The sequence below is a fragment of the Mustela putorius genome, unplaced genomic scaffold, assembly GCF_011764305.1.
Source record: "Mustela putorius furo isolate JIRA1106 unplaced genomic scaffold, ASM1176430v1.1 tig00003853_pilon_pilon_pilon, whole genome shotgun sequence".
NCBI classification, from domain to species: Eukaryota; Metazoa; Chordata; class Mammalia; order Carnivora; family Mustelidae; genus Mustela; species Mustela putorius.
The window spans coordinates 50,760,913-50,778,629 of record NW_025422005.1 but is presented as its reverse complement, the minus strand read 5'-3'; the positions used below and the strand labels follow the sequence as shown (position 1 = coordinate 50,778,629).

At 37.8% G+C, this 17,717-nt stretch overlaps 1 protein-coding gene across 14 annotated transcripts in view; it reads left to right on the top strand.

Moving 5' to 3' along the window:
• The window catches only part of DOCK7 (dedicator of cytokinesis 7), a 221,160-nt gene that overhangs the window by 35,266 nt on the left and 168,177 nt on the right, over positions 1 to 17,717 (top strand). For all 14 annotated transcript variants that reach the window (XM_045064651.1, XM_045064650.1, XM_045064649.1 and 11 more), the window contains exons 3-7: positions 3,833 to 4,008; positions 4,205 to 4,273; positions 9,500 to 9,629; positions 9,737 to 9,949; positions 10,302 to 10,387. In XM_045064651.1, the coding sequence (XP_044920586.1) occupies positions 3,833 to 4,008; positions 4,205 to 4,273; positions 9,500 to 9,629; positions 9,737 to 9,949; positions 10,302 to 10,387 (674 nt within the window). The remainder of the gene's footprint in view (positions 1 to 3,832; positions 4,009 to 4,204; positions 4,274 to 9,499; positions 9,630 to 9,736; positions 9,950 to 10,301; positions 10,388 to 17,717) is intronic.

Here is a 17,717-nt window from a genome sequence, read left to right as displayed (position 1 = left end):
ATTTTTTGTTCTGTTTTTTTTTTTTAATTAATTTATTTGAGAGAGAGAGAGAGAGAGATCATAGAGGGAGAGGGAGAAGTGAACTCATTGCTAAGTAGGGAGCCTGACATGGGGCTTGATCCCAGGACCCTGAGATCATGACTTGAGATGAAGGCAGATGCTTAACTGACAGAGCTACCCAGGTGTCCCTGTTTTTTTTTTTTTTCTGTTTTCTTTTTCCAATTTCCCTCTGAGTTATCTGAACATTTTTTTAGATTTCCATTTTGATTATCTGCAGTCTGACTGAGTGCATTATCTTTGTATAGCTTTTTTAGTGGTTGCTTAGGTATTATATTTACATAACTTATCACAAAACTAGTGTTGACACTTTAACAGTTTGAGTGAAGTCTAGAAATCTTATGTACCTTTCCATCCCTTTACCCTTTATTCTATTATATTATATAGACCGCCTCATATGTGGCGGTCTATATAATATAGTGGAAGTGGAAGAAGTACCTTGTTATTACTGAATGAGTAGATGCCCCTACATGGTCTCCATTGACACTGTGGAGGTGGGAGGCTCATATCTCCTAGTAGATATGAAAATCCTCGTTCCCTACTCTGACTTCTTTGAATCTATGCTTGGTGGGGAGCGTTGGATGCCTTGTTACAACTTTGAGAGGGTGAAGTCTAGCTTTCCATTTGGCCTTGCTTGTGTAGGTATTGGTGGGCCCACAGTTTTTCATACAGTGTTTGGCTGAAGTAGAGTGGTTGTTGTCTAAAACTTTTCTGTTTTGCTGGGGTGCCTGAGTGGCTCGGTTGGTTACACATCTGCCTTCAGCTTGGGTCGTGGACCTGGGGTCCTGGGATCGAGCCCCGTGTTGGGGTCCTCGTTCAGTGAGGAGCCTGCTTCTCTCTCTCCCTCTCTGCCTGCTAGTGCTTTTGTGAGCCTGTGCGCTCTCACTCTCTGTCAAATAAATAAGCTTTAGAAAGAAAGAAAGAAATGAGGGAAGAAAGAGAACTCTTCTATTTCACAGTGCTGCCCCTCTCTTGGTCCTTTGGCTGGGGGGAATAGGATTTTATTGGGGTTCCCCTCCCCCAACTCACCCCATGCCATGTGTCTTGGTGTTTCTGGTTTGTGAGCTTTTCCAGCTCCAAACGTGGAATATATAAGGCAAAAAGAAATTTGAGCTAATCCACAGTTACACCATTTCTTGAGTCCCGAGGTCCCTGCTGATTTACCTTTTTCTCTACCTTTTAGAGTCTTCCAATGTTTATTTTATATAGACTGTCTGGGATTTATAGTTGTAATTAGTGGGGAGAATAGGGAAAAATATGTGTATGTACTAGTGACTTTAAACATTGAACACTTTTTTGAGTGCTGACTGGCCATTCCTGTGTCTTCCTTTGTGAATGCCTTGTCAACTTTACCCCTGATTTGGGAGGGTGGTTTGTCTTGTTACTATTGAGATATAAGAATTCTTTGTATATTGTAGACACCAGTCCCTTGTTAAATATGCCTTGTGAATATTTCTTCTTACTGTGACTTGCCTATCCATTTTAACTATCTTTCGATATGTCAGATTTTTCTCTTATAAATTCTGTGTCATGTCTAAGAAACCTTTGCCTGCTCCCAAATCATGAAGATGTTTTCCTATTTTTCATCTAGCAGTTTTATGGTTTTAGTATATTTATATTTATGTCCATGATCATCTCAATTTAAATTATGTTGTGATGGAAGGATTGAGATTCATTCCCCCCCAGTATAGATACCAAGCTTTTTCAATTGTGGTTGAAGAATATTCTATTTCCTTATTGAATTGCTTCTTTCCCTGTATTAAGAACAGGGGTAGGGGGTATCTGGGTGGCTCAGTGGGTTAAGCCTCTGCCTTCAGCTCAGGTCATGATCTCAGGGTCCTGGGATCGAGCCCCGCATCGGGCTCTCTGCTTGGCGGGGAGCCTGCTTCCCCCTTTCTCTCTCTGCCCGACTCTCTGCTTACTTGTGATCTCTCTTTCTCTCTCTGTCAAATAAATAAATAAAAGCTTAAAAAAAAAAAAAAGGAACAGGGATAGTATATGGTGTATAAACTATACATCATGATAGTATATGATGTACTTAAGAGAATAGGTAAGGTGGAATGCTTATGAATGAAAAACCATGAATTATAGATCCTGATGACCCCTTTTTAAATTTTGCACTGTCATTAGTGGCTATTTTATTTGCAGGAGTTGAGTTCGTTTTATTATTTATTTATTTATATTTTATTTATTTATTTTTTAAAGATTTTATTTATTTTTTGACAGAGATCACAAGTAGGCAGAGAGGCAGGCAGAGAGAGAGAGAGAGAAGCAGGCTCTCCCCACTGAGCAAAGAGCCTGATGTGGGGCTTGATCCCAGGACGTCCCAGGACGCTGGGAGCATGACCTGAGCCGAAGACAGCGGCTTAACCCACTGAGCCACCCAGGCGCCTGTTTGAGTTCTTTGAACACAAATGCCCTTCTTCATAGAACGGATATACTAACTTTCTCTAGCTTACAGGGTTTGGGAGAAGTTTGAATGAGAAAGCATATAATGATAATAACGACTCTCATTTGAGTGTTCATGATTTGCTAGTCACTTTTTACTTTATTTAACTATCTTTAAAATGTTGCTTTACCTGTTGGGGGTTGTTCAATCCAAAGCATCGTAGATTACAGCACCTTCTATTTTGTAACACATACCTGTGAGTCTCAGTGTTTTTACCTAGTTGAGCATCTTGAAAAATTACATGTTCTTATTTTATTTTCATTGGTCCACAACTGCACATTTGTTATATAATTCTTCACAGTTTTGCTTAATATTTTTTCTCATGTTAGATAAGATGTAGGGTGTCTTACTAAAATGTATAATTTCAACTTGGCTAAGGAATTCTGTGAATATTCTGTTATTGCTAATAGATACTTTTAACAGATTCTGTGTATTACTTTCCTGTGGCTGCTGGAACAAATTACCACAAACTGTGTGGCTTAACACAACAGGAATTTATTCTCTCACAGTGCTGGAGTTCAGAATTTAACATCAGTGGGCAGAAGTCAAGGTTTTCGTGAGGTTACACTCCCTTCAGAATCAGTTCCTTGCCTTGTCCAGATCTGGTGGCTGCTTGAGGCCGTATCAGTTGTGTCTTTAATGCCAGAATCTTCAAATTTCTCTTTGCTGTATCTTGATGTGGCTTTCTCCTCTGTGTGCACCAAATTCCCTATGTCTCCATATGAGGGTATATATGATTGTACTTAGGACTTACATAATCCAGGATAATGTCCCCATTTTAGGATCCTTAATCATATCTTGAAATACCCTTTTATTTGTATTTATTTATTTATTTTGCCATATAAGGTCCATGGGTTGGGATGTGGAGATCTTTGGAGGGCCCAGCCTGTTACAGACTGGTTATATGTTTTACTAGAATAATCAACAATAACATCAAATAAAAGTAAAAGTGCTGCTTATAAACTTAGCATTGACAATTCCAAGGATATAAAAAAGAAAAAAAGAATCCTTCCAGTGAGCATTTCGTCATCGTCAAGTATTCTAAAACTGTTAATTATTATTACTGACCTTATGTGAGGGGAATGGGCAAAGTCTAAGTGAGAAAATTGGTATATTGACCCAAAAGTATAAACAAGTATAAGAAGGCCAACACCCTGTGGTTTCTTTAGTGCATCTGGCTGAATCTCTGCTGACATTTTAGAAATAACTAGGTTAAAAGCATGTACTTTTTTTAAAACAGTGAATTTCCTTTGGTTAAAGTTTTAAAATTTTTATATCCACCTCTCCCTTTCTACCCACCTCTCACACCCACCCTTCTTTATAAAGGTGCCCCTTACTGAAGCGGTGGACCCCGTGGATTTGGAAGAATACCTCATTACTCATCCTTTAGCTGTGGATTCTGGACCTTTAAGGGATTTGATTGAGTTCCCTCCAGATGATATCGAAGTTGTTTATAGTCCTAGGGACTGCAGAACCCTTGTGTCAGCTGTACCTGAAGAAAGGTAAGGTGACGTTTACCTATTTTTGGTTTGAGTGTAACTATGGAAAGGCTACCTCCCTTGATTCTATTTAGATCCTGTTTCTTGTGGTAGTGTTGTTTGTTGTTGCCTAGTATATGATAAGAACTGAAGCAACCAAATTTACAAACATCGGTGCTTTCCTTACTAAATTACAAATCTGTTTACTTTTTTAAAATAGTGAAATGGATCCACATGTTCGAGATTGTATAAGAAGTTATACAGAAGACTGGGCAATTGTAATCAGAAAGTAAGTCATATGTTTATTATAACTTTAAGAAATGCTGAGTAAGATCTATAAGTGGATTAAGGTAGATTAATAATAATTATGAGACCTGAACATTCATTTAAAAAACAGCTGAAGAAACAGAAGAAGGACCTTTTGTATGTAAATATTTTCTCCTTAGGAGTTCTGTAGTTACTGCAGCCTATATCACTTAATTTTCCTTATAAAATAATAGTTTTAATATAGTAGTATTTCTATATTATTATAAGTCATTAATAACTAATAATATATAACTATAATAATTTATGGTCTAACTTTTGGGAATCATGGGTAGGTATTGATGAATAATTTGCATTTCTCAAAAAGAATCCAGTTTTATTAAAACTTAAGTGGCTAAATTAATTTGAATAGCCAGCTTTCCAGATCAAGCTGTTTGAAAGGTCTCCACCCTTTACTAAGTATTTATAGGTCATTGACCAGTATATTGAATCAGGTAAATATTTTTAAAAAGTAATGTTTTGTTCTACCACAAAATTTATTGTTCTAATGAATGTATTTGAGATATCAAGTCAGGTTAAGAAAAAAAAATACGTTTCCTTTGCTAATTTTAATTTGCATAATGAAGAGTCTTCATACTGAAAATTCTTAGCCTTATTTTTCTAGAAGAAAAATAAATTACTGAAGTAGTGGAGAATTCTGTTATGACATGGTTTTCAGAAATGAAGTTACCTGTGCTAAATTGTACTAGAAACAGTCTTGTATCCTTTGCTTATTGTTTTGCCCTTATGGCTGCTGTCTTATTTCAGTGGGTTTAATATTGTGCTAAGCATCGCTTGGGGATACTGCTGACATGCTTTTTAGTTTTAGTGTGACCTAATAAAAGCACAGTCTGCTACCTTTTATAAAGAAGAGCTGTTTTTATGAACTTACCATTTTGATAAGTATTTCAATAGGTAGATTTTAGACATTACTGAAGAAAACTGTTCCTGTGTCAGATAACTCAGGTTTTTACCTCTGTACACGTATGTTGGAGACTTCTAATTAGAAATCTTAATATAAGGAGATTAGTTGCAAAACATTAATCTCAGGATCATGGAGTCTGCTACTTAATTCTCATGGGGTTACTGACCTTGGTTTAGGCAAGAGGGTAAGGTAGTTAACATTTTGGGGAACTTACTGTGTATCAAGCATTTACTGGGCCCTTGACAGTCAGTCTCAGTTAAGGTTCCAACAGATGAGCTCAGGCTCAGAGTAGTTAAGTAATGACTTTGAGGTCTCCCAGCCAGAAAGTGGGATAGTCTGGATTAGAACCTAGGGACATCAGGTTCTAATGCTTCAGTTTTTCCTGTAACATCAGATATTATTTTATTTATTATCTGCAGTAGTAAATGGCAAAAGGCACACTTCTGTTGGGCTACAGGTTTTAAAGTATCCCTGAAGGATGGAAGATAGGGTGCGATTGGAACATAAGAGAAAATCATAGTACATAATAATCTAAGGAGAAGATATCTATAAAATCCTCGGTAGGGTTGTAAGCTCAGAAGTAGTGAATTCAGGCAGGGGAAGGGGTCTTGGGGTAACTGTTGGACATTTGGTTACTTTGACCCCTGTACCATGTGTGTACAGGAATGCCTGCAGAGATATCTATGCCTTTTTTTAGAGCAATGATTCTGGGGGCTTGAGCTGATAATATAGTGCTCAGGGTGGGCTTGCCTTGGAAGAAGAGGCCCCTCAGACCCAGAAGAGTGGATACTGGCAGATTCTGCCTGACAGCATGATTGCCTCTTCTCCACAACCGCCGGATATGGGCTGAGCAGAATAGATAGTGTTTTTAGGCGGATATGGAGTTATGGATTTAAAAATGAGCACAGAACCCAGAATTGCCCACAATTTAATGAAAACCAGCATGCTTCAAAGAGAATTATCAATCTCCAAGTAACAGAACAAGTTAAAGTTGGCAGTAGTTAATAGAACACTGATCAAAACCTGTAAGTGTAATTAATATCCTCAAGGAGATATGAAAGGATGTGGTAGACATATGAAAATCAACTAGTTATTTTAGAAATTAATATTTTTTTCAGTGAAAAAATATTAAAAATTCAGCAGATGGGTTTAATGGTGGAGTGGTCATGACTGAGGAGTGGAATAGATGAAACCACACCATTCGTCTGTAATTCAGCACAGAAGGATATAGGGACAGAAAGTACTTCATTTATTTATTCATTCAGCAAGTACTTGCTGAGAGTCTGGAATGTGCCAGGCACTATGCTAAGCAGTGATGATGCAGCAGTCAACAGATCTGTGCCCTCGAGGAGCTTACTTTCTAGTTGGGGATGAGGGCCATGGATAATAAACCAACACAGATAAATACTAGTAGGTGTGGTGAAGGTGACTCTTATGGAGAAAAAAAAGTAGGGTGAGGAGGATAGGGAGATCCAAGAAGAGCGGCTCAATTTCCTGCTTTGTAAACTAATCAGAAGAGACCTGAAGGAAGTAAGGGAGTGAGCCCTCTGGATATCTGGGGGAAGATAGTATTAGGCAGAGGGAAGAATAGCACATGCAAAGGCTCCATACTAGAAGTGTGCAAGGAAAGAGGTCAGTGTGGCTGGAATAGAATAAATGAGGGACAGAATGCTGAGAGACGAGGTCCTAGCAATGGTGGTGATGGTGTGCGGGGTTGGATGGGTAATCATAGAAAGTCTTACAGCAATCAGCTAGAGGTCAGAGTGATAATTTAGAAAGAATACTGATCATGAATCATGTCATTCTTCTCATCTCTTGTGAATTATTCTGTCAATATTTTAGGACATAAAGGAGATAGAATTGAACACACTTCTAGTTTATAGGAGCGGCTTAGCATGCAATTTTACAAATTAAGGAACTTAAAACATTTTATGAAGGATAAAACCTTTCATGTTATTATATTGAATATCTTTATTTTAGTTCTTTCAGAGAAGAATGCTTTCTTTTATTTTGTGATTACACTGAGATAATGAACATCATGTAGCTGCTATTTTATTATCTTTGGCAACAAGACACAATATGAATCATTCGTATCAAGTGTGATTCTTTACTATTTCATAAATTCAGTGGTGGCAGGAACCATATCATCCTCTGTAATCATAATTGTTTTTGCTCCAATTAAAATTTTCCCCAGGTGGGCTATATGAGGTGTGGAACAGTATTTGCTCTTTTTTTTTTTTTTAAATTTTTTAAAGATTTTGTTTATTTATTTGAGGCAGATACAGAGAGAGAGAGAGAGTGCATGAGGAGAGCAATAGGGTCAGAGGGAGAGGGAGAAGAAGACTCCCCGCTGAGCAGGAATTCCTGATGTGGGGCTCCATCCCAGGACCCCCAAGATTGACCTGAGCCGAAGGCGGACGCTTAACCATCTGAGCCACCCAGGCTCCCTATAATTGCTCTTTGACCTAAATGTCTGTTTAATGCTCTTGGGTATTAGATTTTTAGGAAAGAAGGTTACATTAATTTAAGAATTATTTTAAGTCAAATATATATATTATGTAGCAATATATGTTAACTGATATATGTATACAATGGTGTAGATCTTGCTGTTTTTATCCTTTTTTTTTTTTTAAAGATTTTATTTATTTATTTGACAGAGAGAGAGAGATCACAAGTAGGCAGTAGGCAGAGAGAGAGAGGAGGAAGCAGGCTTCCCGCTGAGCAGAGAGCCCGATGCGGGGCTCGATCCCAGGACCCTGGGATCATGACCTGAGCCTGCTTCCCGCTCTCTCTCTGCCTGCTTCTCTGCCCAGGCGCCCCATGTTTTTTTCCTTTTTAAAGTCTGTAGCTGTAGCTTGTTTAAGATCTTTTATCCTTGATGATATATAGGAACTTTTAGTTTTGACTATTTGAAATTTTAAGATTCAATGCTTCATGGGTGCCTGGGTCGCTCAGTCAGTTAAGCAGATACCTTCAGCTCAGGTCATGGTCCTGGGGTCCTGGAATCAGATCCTGCATCGGGCTCCCCGCTCAGTGGAGAGCCAGCTTCTCCCTCTGTCTGTTGCTCAGCCTACTTGTGCTCTCTTGCTTTCTATCAAATAAATAAATAAAATCTTTAAAAAAATTCAATGGGGCACCTGGGTGGCTCAGTGGATTAAGCCTCTGCCTTCGGCTCAGTTCATGATCTCAGGGTCCTGGGATCAAGCCCGACATCAGGCTCTCTGCTCAGCAGGGAGCCTGCTTCTCCCTCTCTCTCTGCCTGCTGCTCTGCCTACTTCTGATCTCTCTCTGTCAAATAAATAAGATCTTTAAAAAAAAAAAATTCGATGCTTTATATTTTTCTGCCTTTTAAAAATTTATACTGTTGGGGCACCTGGGTGGCTCAGTGGGTTAAAGCCTCTGCCTTCAGCTCAGGTCATGATCCCAGGGTCCTGGACTTCATGTATCAGCTCTTAGCATTCCAGTTTTACAAAATAAATTCCTACTGTCCTTCCAAAGTTCACTTTATAGTTAGATAGCTTCCCTATAAAACATTCTGGCTCTGTGTTCTATCACAGTTCATATATGCAGACTTATACACACTACTCATTGACCCAATACCAGTCTTTCTTAGGGCACTTCTGTAGCATGTGGAATGGACTGAGGTGGCCTCTGAGCCCATCCTTTGTCCACTCCAAAAGCAACACTCTCCAGAAGGCTATGGGGTTCCAGTCATTACTGAAAGTAGTGTCATTGGGGCACCTTGGTGGCTCAGTGGGTTAAAGCCTCTGCCTTCGGCTCAGGTCATGATCCCAGGGTCCTGGGATCTAGCCCTGCATCGGGCTCTCTGCTCAGCGGGGAGCCTGCTTCCCCCTTCTCTCTCTGCCTGCCTCTCTGCCTACTTGTGATCTCTGTCTGTCAAATAAATAAATAAAATCTTTTAAAAAAGTAAAATTTACAGTCTCATTCTATTCTTTAACCTGGCTTCCCATCCTTTGTTTTAACTGGAAAAAAAAAAAAATCTGGATTGAAAGTACAACTTAAGTTAGATATACATGGTTGTTGTAGAAAGAAGGAGAATATGACTTAATGTCTGGAATTTCCTAATCTCCTCTCTAGTTGGAGTAAAGGAACTTTGAATGGAAGTCTCTTAAACTTCTGGTTCAGTGTTGAACACAATCAAAACTGCTGGAATATATCCTTATTAATGTAAAGAAATAATACAGAGAACAGTTGGCTTGTTACATAATGATGAAATGAAAAGTTTCCCAAAAACTGACATTTACTTAACTATTTTATTTTGAATAGGTATCATAAATTGGGAACAGGATTTAATCCTAATACGTTAGATAAACAGAAAGAAAGGCAAAAAGGTTTGCCAAAACAGGTCTTTGAATCTGATGAAGCTCCAGATGGCAACAGCTACCAGGATGAGCAAGTAATGTCTCTATTTTTAAATGACTAAAAGAAATAATTTTAAAGTAATTTATTTTTTAATTTCTTTATTAATATATTTATATTTATATTTAATGTTTTGCATGACAGGATGATCTTAAAAGACGTTCGATGTCAATAGATGATACTCCAAGGGGTAGCTGGGCCTGCAGTATTTTTGACTTGAAAAATTCGCTTCCTGATGCTTTGCTTCCCAATTTACTTGATCGAACTCCCAATGAAGAAATAGACCGTCAGAATGATGACCAAAGGAAATCAAACCGCCACAAGGAACTCTTTGCTCTGCACCCGTCACCAGATGAGGTATAGATACTTGGATATGAAGAAGCAGATGATTATTAAGATAGGTATTTTGGGAGTACTGCATACAGTAATATAATAATGTAGGGAATAAAACTTAATAGAAACATAGGTATAATTTTAGTGAAATATACTTTTTATTTTAGTGAATATATTTAATGTAATCTAATGTAACTTCTGTGAATTGAGCACATTTAGATTCTAGTGACTTATTTGAGGGTAAATTGATCCTTGTTTTCTGTACTCAGTTGTGAAGACTCAAGAGTATTAGATTAATAAAATAGGTTCTTAAAAAATTATCAGGAGTTGAAATGTGGTAAGAATGTTCATTTCAATGTTGTTTGTCAATTTGTAGGAAGAGCCAATAGAACGACTTAGTGTTCCTGATGTGCCCAAAGAGCACTTTGGTCAAAGACTTCTTGTAAAATGTTTATCACTCAAGTGAGTATTCATTTTGTTTACTCTATAACTTTTATTTTTCAGATAACATTTTGAGTGTTAGTATAACAAAATCACAATAGACTTTATGCTTTTATTTGTGTCCATTTGAGAAGTATTGTTCTATACATAATTTTAAAGACTACTAAGCATTAAAACTAATCTATGAAGCTGAGCTTAAGAGCATTTTTGGCTCGCAGGTGGAGATGACTCTTTGTCACAGCTATATATAATTAGTCTTAAAACTTGAAAAGCATTTCCTATATATCTTGTGTTTGCCAGATGCTCTACTTGGCTTGGGGACTATAAAGGCAAAGTAGCTTTTCTCTTGATTATACATTTGTTACATAGTAGGCTTTGTGGGTTTTTTTTTTTTTTTTAAGATTTTGAAGTATATATTTAAAAAAAATTTTTTTAATTAACATATAATGTATTAGTAGCTCTAGGGATACAGGTCTGTGAATCGCCAGGTTTACACACTTCACAGCACTTACCATAGCACATACCTTCCCCAATGTCCATAACCCAACCACTCTCTTCCTACCCTCTCCCCCCGGTAGCCCTCAGTTTGTTTTGTGAGATTAAGAGTCTCTTATTGTTTGTCTCCCTCCTGATTCCATCTTGTTTCATTTATTCTTTTCCTACCCCCCTGAAGTACATATTTTTTTATGTAAAAAAGTTAAGTGACTTCTGATCTAACATCATCAAAATGATTTATCTTGAATTTATATTGTTTCACAAAGTGCTTTCTCTTATTTTAATTTCTCCTTATTTTAATTCATCCTGTCTTCAGTGTAATTGTATAAGGTAGATATTTTATTCATTTTACAAATGAGGAAACCAGGATTTTAAAATATTAACAGAGGTTAACAGGCATGCTCATTGTTTTGCACCCACTAACAGAAAAGCAACTCTATGTTCTTTTCTTTATATCATGTTAATATCATAGTTAGTTGGTAGTTCTGACTTAAGAAAAAGGAAGTTTCAATTCATAGACTTTCTAAAAGCAGCAATTCATAGGGATAAACCACTTCTACTTCTGGATAAATTGGAGAGTTTTCTTCCTTTGAAAGTCAGGGCATTATATATTTAGTTAGATTTATCTAGACACTTGTTAGTGTTTTAGTGTATTGAGTCTTTTGAATATGAGGACAGCTAATATCAGTTCTTATGATCTTTTGTTTTTTTAAGCAGCTTTATTATGATATAATTTACATATAAAATTTTCCCTTTTAAAAGTCAGTGGTTTACTTATTTGTCTTTGAAATTTTAATTCTAGTATAGTTAACAAATGGCATTATTACTGTTTTGGGGTATACAATATAGTGATTCAGTAATTGTGTGTATTACTCAGTGCTTATCATGGTTAAGTGTGCTTGTAATCCCCTTCATCTATTTCACCCATCTGCCAACCCACCTCCTCTCTAGTAACTATCAGTTTGTTCTCTACAGTTAGGTCTGTTTTTTGGTTTATCTCTTTTTGTTGCTCATTTGTTTTGTTTATTAAATGCCACATATCATTGAAATCATTTGGTTTTTGTCTTTTACTGATTGAGTTATTTCACTTAGCATTATATTCTCTCTCTTCCTTTCTTCTCTTGCTCACTTCTTTTTTGGGGGGGGGTAAATATTTATTTATTTATTTGAGAGAGAGAGAGAGTGTGTGCACAATTGGGGGCAGGGTCAGAGAGAGAGAGAGAGAGAGAGAGTGAGAATCTCATGGGCTGAGTGTGGAGCCCAACATGGGGCTTGATCTCATGACCTGAAGGTCATGATGGGAGCCAAAATTATGAGTTGATTGCATAACCAGCTGAGCCACCCAGGCTCCCCTCTTGCTCACTTCTCTTACGATTTTCTGGATTTCTTTAGTGATATACTTAGATTCCTTTCTCTTTACTTTTTGCATATCTATTACTGGTTTATTTTGTGAGTCTCTTAACTGATTTTTATAAGTATACTTGATTTTAGTGCTTTTGTGCTTCCTACTTTTCTTACTCCTGCTTATGGTCTTTCCTTTCCATTCAAAGAATCACCTTTAACATTTCTTGTAGGGCTAGTTTAGTGGCGATGAGTTCTTGTAACTTTTAGTCTTCTGGGAACATATTTATTCTCATTCTGTTCTGAATGATGGCCTTGCTGGATAAAGTATTCTTGGGTGCAGGTTTTTTTTTTTTTTTCTTTTAGCACTTTGAATATATCACTTTGAATATAGCCTGCAAAATTTCTGCTAAAAAATCAGCTGGTAGCCTTATATGGTTTTCCTTGTATGTAACTGTTTTCTTTTCTCTTGCTGCTTTTAAAATTCTCTATCACTACCTTTTCCATTTTAATTACTGTGTGTCTTGATATGGACCTCCTGGGTTGATTTTCTTGGTCTCTCTGTGCTTCCTCAGTTTAGATTTCTGCTTCCTTCTCCAGATTTGGGAAGGTTTCAGCTATTCTTTCTTCAAATAAATTTTCTGCTCTCTTTCCTCTCTCTTCTCCTTCTGGGGTCTCTTTGATGCAAGTGTTATTATGCTTGATGGCCCTACTGAATTCTGTAAGTCTTTTTTCATTTTTTATTATTTTTTTTTCCTTTCTTTTATTCAGCTTGATTGCTTTCCATTACTCTGTCTTCCAGGTCATTGATCCCTTCTTCTACTTCCTCTAGTCCACTCTTTACCCCATCTAGTGTATTTTTAATTTCAGTTACTGAATTCTTCATCTTTGGTTCTTTTTTTATATTTTTTGTCTCTTCATTGAGTGTCTCAGTGAGGTCCTCCCCTCTTTTCTCGAGTCCCATGAGTATCTTTATGATCATTACTTTAAATTCTTTATTGGGCGTATTTCTTACCTTAGTTTTGTTCGGTTCTCTTGCTGTGATTTTGTCCCCCCCCCCATTTGGGACATAGTCCTCTTTCTCCTTATTTTGTTTAACTCTCTGTGTCTGTCTCTGTGTTAGGAAAGTCAGTCAAATCTCCTGCTCTTGAAAGTAGTGGTGTCATGAAGAATGGGTTCTATAGTACCCTGCAGTGCACTGTCCCCTCTTCACCAGAATCCAGTAATTCAGGGGATCTCCGAGGTGTGATGCAGTTCACAGTTCCGTTATCTGCAAGACTCTTTTTGCCTGTTGTGGGCAGGTTTTGGTCCCGTGTTGTTAATGGGTTAGCCTGGGGCTGCCTTGGGCTTAAGTTGAGTAAGACTAGGCATTTGCCAGGGATGAAGTGCACTGAACTGTGGGCACTTTAAAAGAAAGGAAAAAAAAATAATAAAAAATGAAAAAAGACTTACAGAATTCAGTAGGGCCATCAAGCATAATAACACTTGCATCAAAGAGACCCCAGAAGGAGAAGAGAGAGGAAAGAGAGCAGAAAATTTATTTGAAGAATAAATAAATTTGTGTTGTCTCCCGAGAAGCTTTTGTTGCTAGATGAGGCCTGTGGTCAGACCAGCTGTCTGCTCCCAGCCCCACTGCTGGGGCCACAGGGGAGTTGGTGTGTGTGGTTATCTTTCCCTTCCCCAGTGTAGGGGTTACTTTGGAGGAGTTGTGGCCTCTGTTGAAGCTCTTTGCACACTACCAGGCTTGTGGCATTGCTTTGGGTGGGTTCTATCCAAGGGCATATTTTAGGGGGCAGGTCTGCCAGAGAATGAAGAGACATGTTGCCCCTTTAGCAAGTTAGGTAGAGAGTTGGCACTGTGTTGGTTTCTGCAGGTATCTAGGCTGGGGGGTGGGAGAGGGAAATGGTACCCACCAGCTTCTTTGTTCCTGGAGAGGTCTTCTAGTGATCCCTGTACCTCCTGCACGTGCTCCAAGATTTGTAAACAAATCTCCCTCTTGTATACATCAGAAATTTTTCTTTTCCTTTTTTTTTAAGGTTATTTTTAAAGATTTTGTTTATTTGAGAGAGAGAGAGCATGAGTGGGAGGGAGGGGCAGAGGAAGAGGGAGACGCAGTCTCCCTGCTAGCAGGGAGCCTGATGCAGGGCTTGATCCTAGAATGCTGGGATTGTGACTTGAGCCAAAGGCAGATGCTTAACTGACTGAGCCACCCAAGCACCCCACACACCAGAAATTTTTCAAGCTGCTACATCTATGTTATAAAATCTGAGGGGCTGGAGTGCCTGGATGGAGCAGTCAGTTAAGCAACTGACTCTTGGTTTCAGCTCAGGTTGTGATCCCAGGGTCTTGGGATCGAGCCCCGAGTGAGTCTTTGTTCCTAGGGTGGAATCTGCTTAAGTTTTTCTCTCCCTTTCCCTCTGCCCTGTCTCCCCCCCTCCGCCCACCTCCCAGCCCCTGCACATGGATGCATGCATGCTCTCTCTCTCTCTCAAATAAATAAATAAGTCTAAGTCTTTTATAAAAAAAAAAAAAAACTGAGGGACTCTTTGTTGTGTTGTCTCATTAATAGCAGGGACTCAGTTTCCTTTCACCTTCCTGGCCATCCCAAAGCCTAGCTGATGATTTTTTTAAAGTTCTGGGTGTTAAGCCCCACAGATGGTAAGAACTGGTAAAATTTGGCCCCTCTGATTTTCAAAGCCAAACGTTATAGGGATTTGTCTTACCCCTGTGGGTTCCTTGTGTCTGGGGTGCCTGTTTTGATGGTCTTGTTTTTTCCCCCCTTTCTGCACCTATTGTTTTCCTCCCTCCTGCAGGTCCATTTAGCTCCTGACCTCGTCTGTGCCCTTCCTACTTTCTTTTTGTGGCCTCTTCTCTACAAGTAGCTGTGGAGAGTCTGTTCTACCAGTTTTAGGGTGGTTTTTTTGTTATTTGTAAATAAACCAGTGGGTTTATTTATACTTACATGAGTGTTATCTAGTTGTATCTATGGGAAGAGGTGAAGCTTAGGGTCTTCCTACTCTGCCACTGTCTCTAGAAAGCTAAAGTCAGTGGTTTTTAGTATATTCAGAGTTGTACAACTATTACTGTGACTAATTCTAGAACATACCCATCACCCCAGAGAGAAGCTCCATACCTGTATTTGTCTGCTTAGACTGCCATAACAAAATACCCTAGATTGAGTGGCTTAAACAACAGAAATATATTTCCTTACACTTCTGGAGACTCTTATGTTGAGGATCAAGGTGTTGGTTGGATTGGATTTCTGATGAGGCCTCTCTTCCTGGCCTGTAGATAGCTATCTTCTTTTTGTACCCTCACGTAGCCTTTTCTTTGTTCCTGAATGACGAGAGTGTCTCTGGGGTCTCTTTCTCTTTTTATAGAGACACTAGTCTTTTTTGGCTTAGGATCTCAGTCTTATGGTCTCATTTAACCTTAGTTATCTACTTAAAGTCTCTATCTCCAAATGTAGTCACATTGGGGATTAGGGCTGCAATATAAACATTTTCAGGTGACACAGTTCTGTTCATAAAAGTTCCCTTAGTGGTCACTTCTATTCTCTCAGCCCCAAACAACCACTAATTTGCTTTAGGTTTCTTTAAGTTTGCCTATTCTGTATAATTAATGAAATGGAATTATATAATGTGTGGTCCTTTGTGTCTAGCTTTGTTTATAAAGCATAGTGTTTTCAAGGTTTATGTTGTAGCGTATATCAATACTTCATTCTTTTATATAGCTAATAATATTAAACTATGAATACAACACATTTTGTTTATCCTTTTATCACTTGATGAGCATGTGTTACTTCTACTTTTTAAAAAATAACAGCCTTATTGAAATATAATCATACATTGCAGTTCACTCAAAGTATACCCAGTGTAGTTCACCATTGGCTTCACTTAGTTCGCTTAATGTTCAATTTAGTGGGTTTTAGTATATTCACAGATTTGTGCACTGTCAGCACAATCTTAGAACATTTTCATCATCCCCAAAAGAAAACCCATATCCATTACTTTCCCCATTTTCCCCCAGTTCTTCCAGCCCTCAGTAGCCACTGATCTGTCTTCTGTCTATATACATTTATTTATTTTAATGATTTCCCAATAATGGAATAATACAGTATATGATGTTTTTTTGGTCTGGCTTCTTTCACTTAGTGTAATGTTTTCAGGGTATATGTATGTTATAGCATGTATCAGTACTTGATTTCTTTTTATGGCTGGGTGATACTTCATTGGATGGATACACAATATTTTGTTTATCCATTCATCAGTTGATGACCATTTGGGTTGTTTCCACTTTTCAGCCATTATGAATTATATTGCTAAGACATTTATATACAAGCTTATGTTTTCATTTCTCTTGGGTATATACCTGTGATTAGAATTGTGGTTGATTTGTTAACTACATGTTTAAATTTTGGAGGAATTGCCAGGCTGTTTTCCAAAGCAGCTGTACAATTTTACATTCCCCCTTAGCATGTATGGGGCTTCTAACTAGTCTACATTCTTGCCAACACTTTTTATTATCTATTTTTTTTGATGAGAGTGGATGTGAGGCATCTCATTGTGGTTTTGTACTTATGATCTTAATGACTAGTAAAGTTTTAAGTTTATTATTTCTCCCTTAAAGGCATAAAATATAGAATGGGTTTTCACATAATTTTTTGATCTTTAGTTTTAGTTTGCTCAGCTCTTGCTAAAAGTCCTGAACCAAGAATTATATACATGTGATTTCTCTATCATAAGAAAAATCCAGGTTTAAAGGAAGGAAGAACTTAGTCACATTATGATTTCAGAAGGGGTCAGAAATAATAGTTTTATTTTAGTCATCAATTACAGAAACTGATACATTTTTGAAAATACATTTTCTTACATTTGTTTTCTAAGACTAACCTTCCTTTATCCTGCATGAGAAAATTATTTTTAATATTAAGACTGTGAGTCAGCAATAAAGTAATCTAGACATTCAGGATAAAAAAGTAAGGATTAAAACTAAGCTGTTATAAAACTAAGAATTTATTGGGAGCCTAATAATGGTAGGAAATCTTTCCATAGGGGTAAGCATTCTATAGTGAATTTTTACATTGGGGCTGTTGTCCAACCCTGGTCTTTTTGTTTTGTTTTTTTTTTTTTTAAAAGATTTTATTTACTTATTTGACAGAGAGAGAGATCACAAGTAGGCAGAATAGCAGACAGAGAGAGAGGGGGAAGCAGGCTCCCTGCTTAGCAGAGAGCCTAATGTGGGGCTCGATCCCAGGAGCCTGAGATCATGACCTGAGCTGAAGGCAGAAGCTTAACACACTGAGGCACCCAGGCGTACCATGTCCAACCCTGTTTTAATGGACTTTACAAGAGAAAGAGCTTGCACTCAAACAGGGTAGAAACAGAGTCTTGTATAAGTACCTAACACCAGATTCTATAGGAGTAATATTGTAGGTGGTAGAGATATTTATCTGTTACGACTTTGGCTGTAGCAGGGAGAAATTTAGATATGAAACAGGAAAAAAAAAACAAAA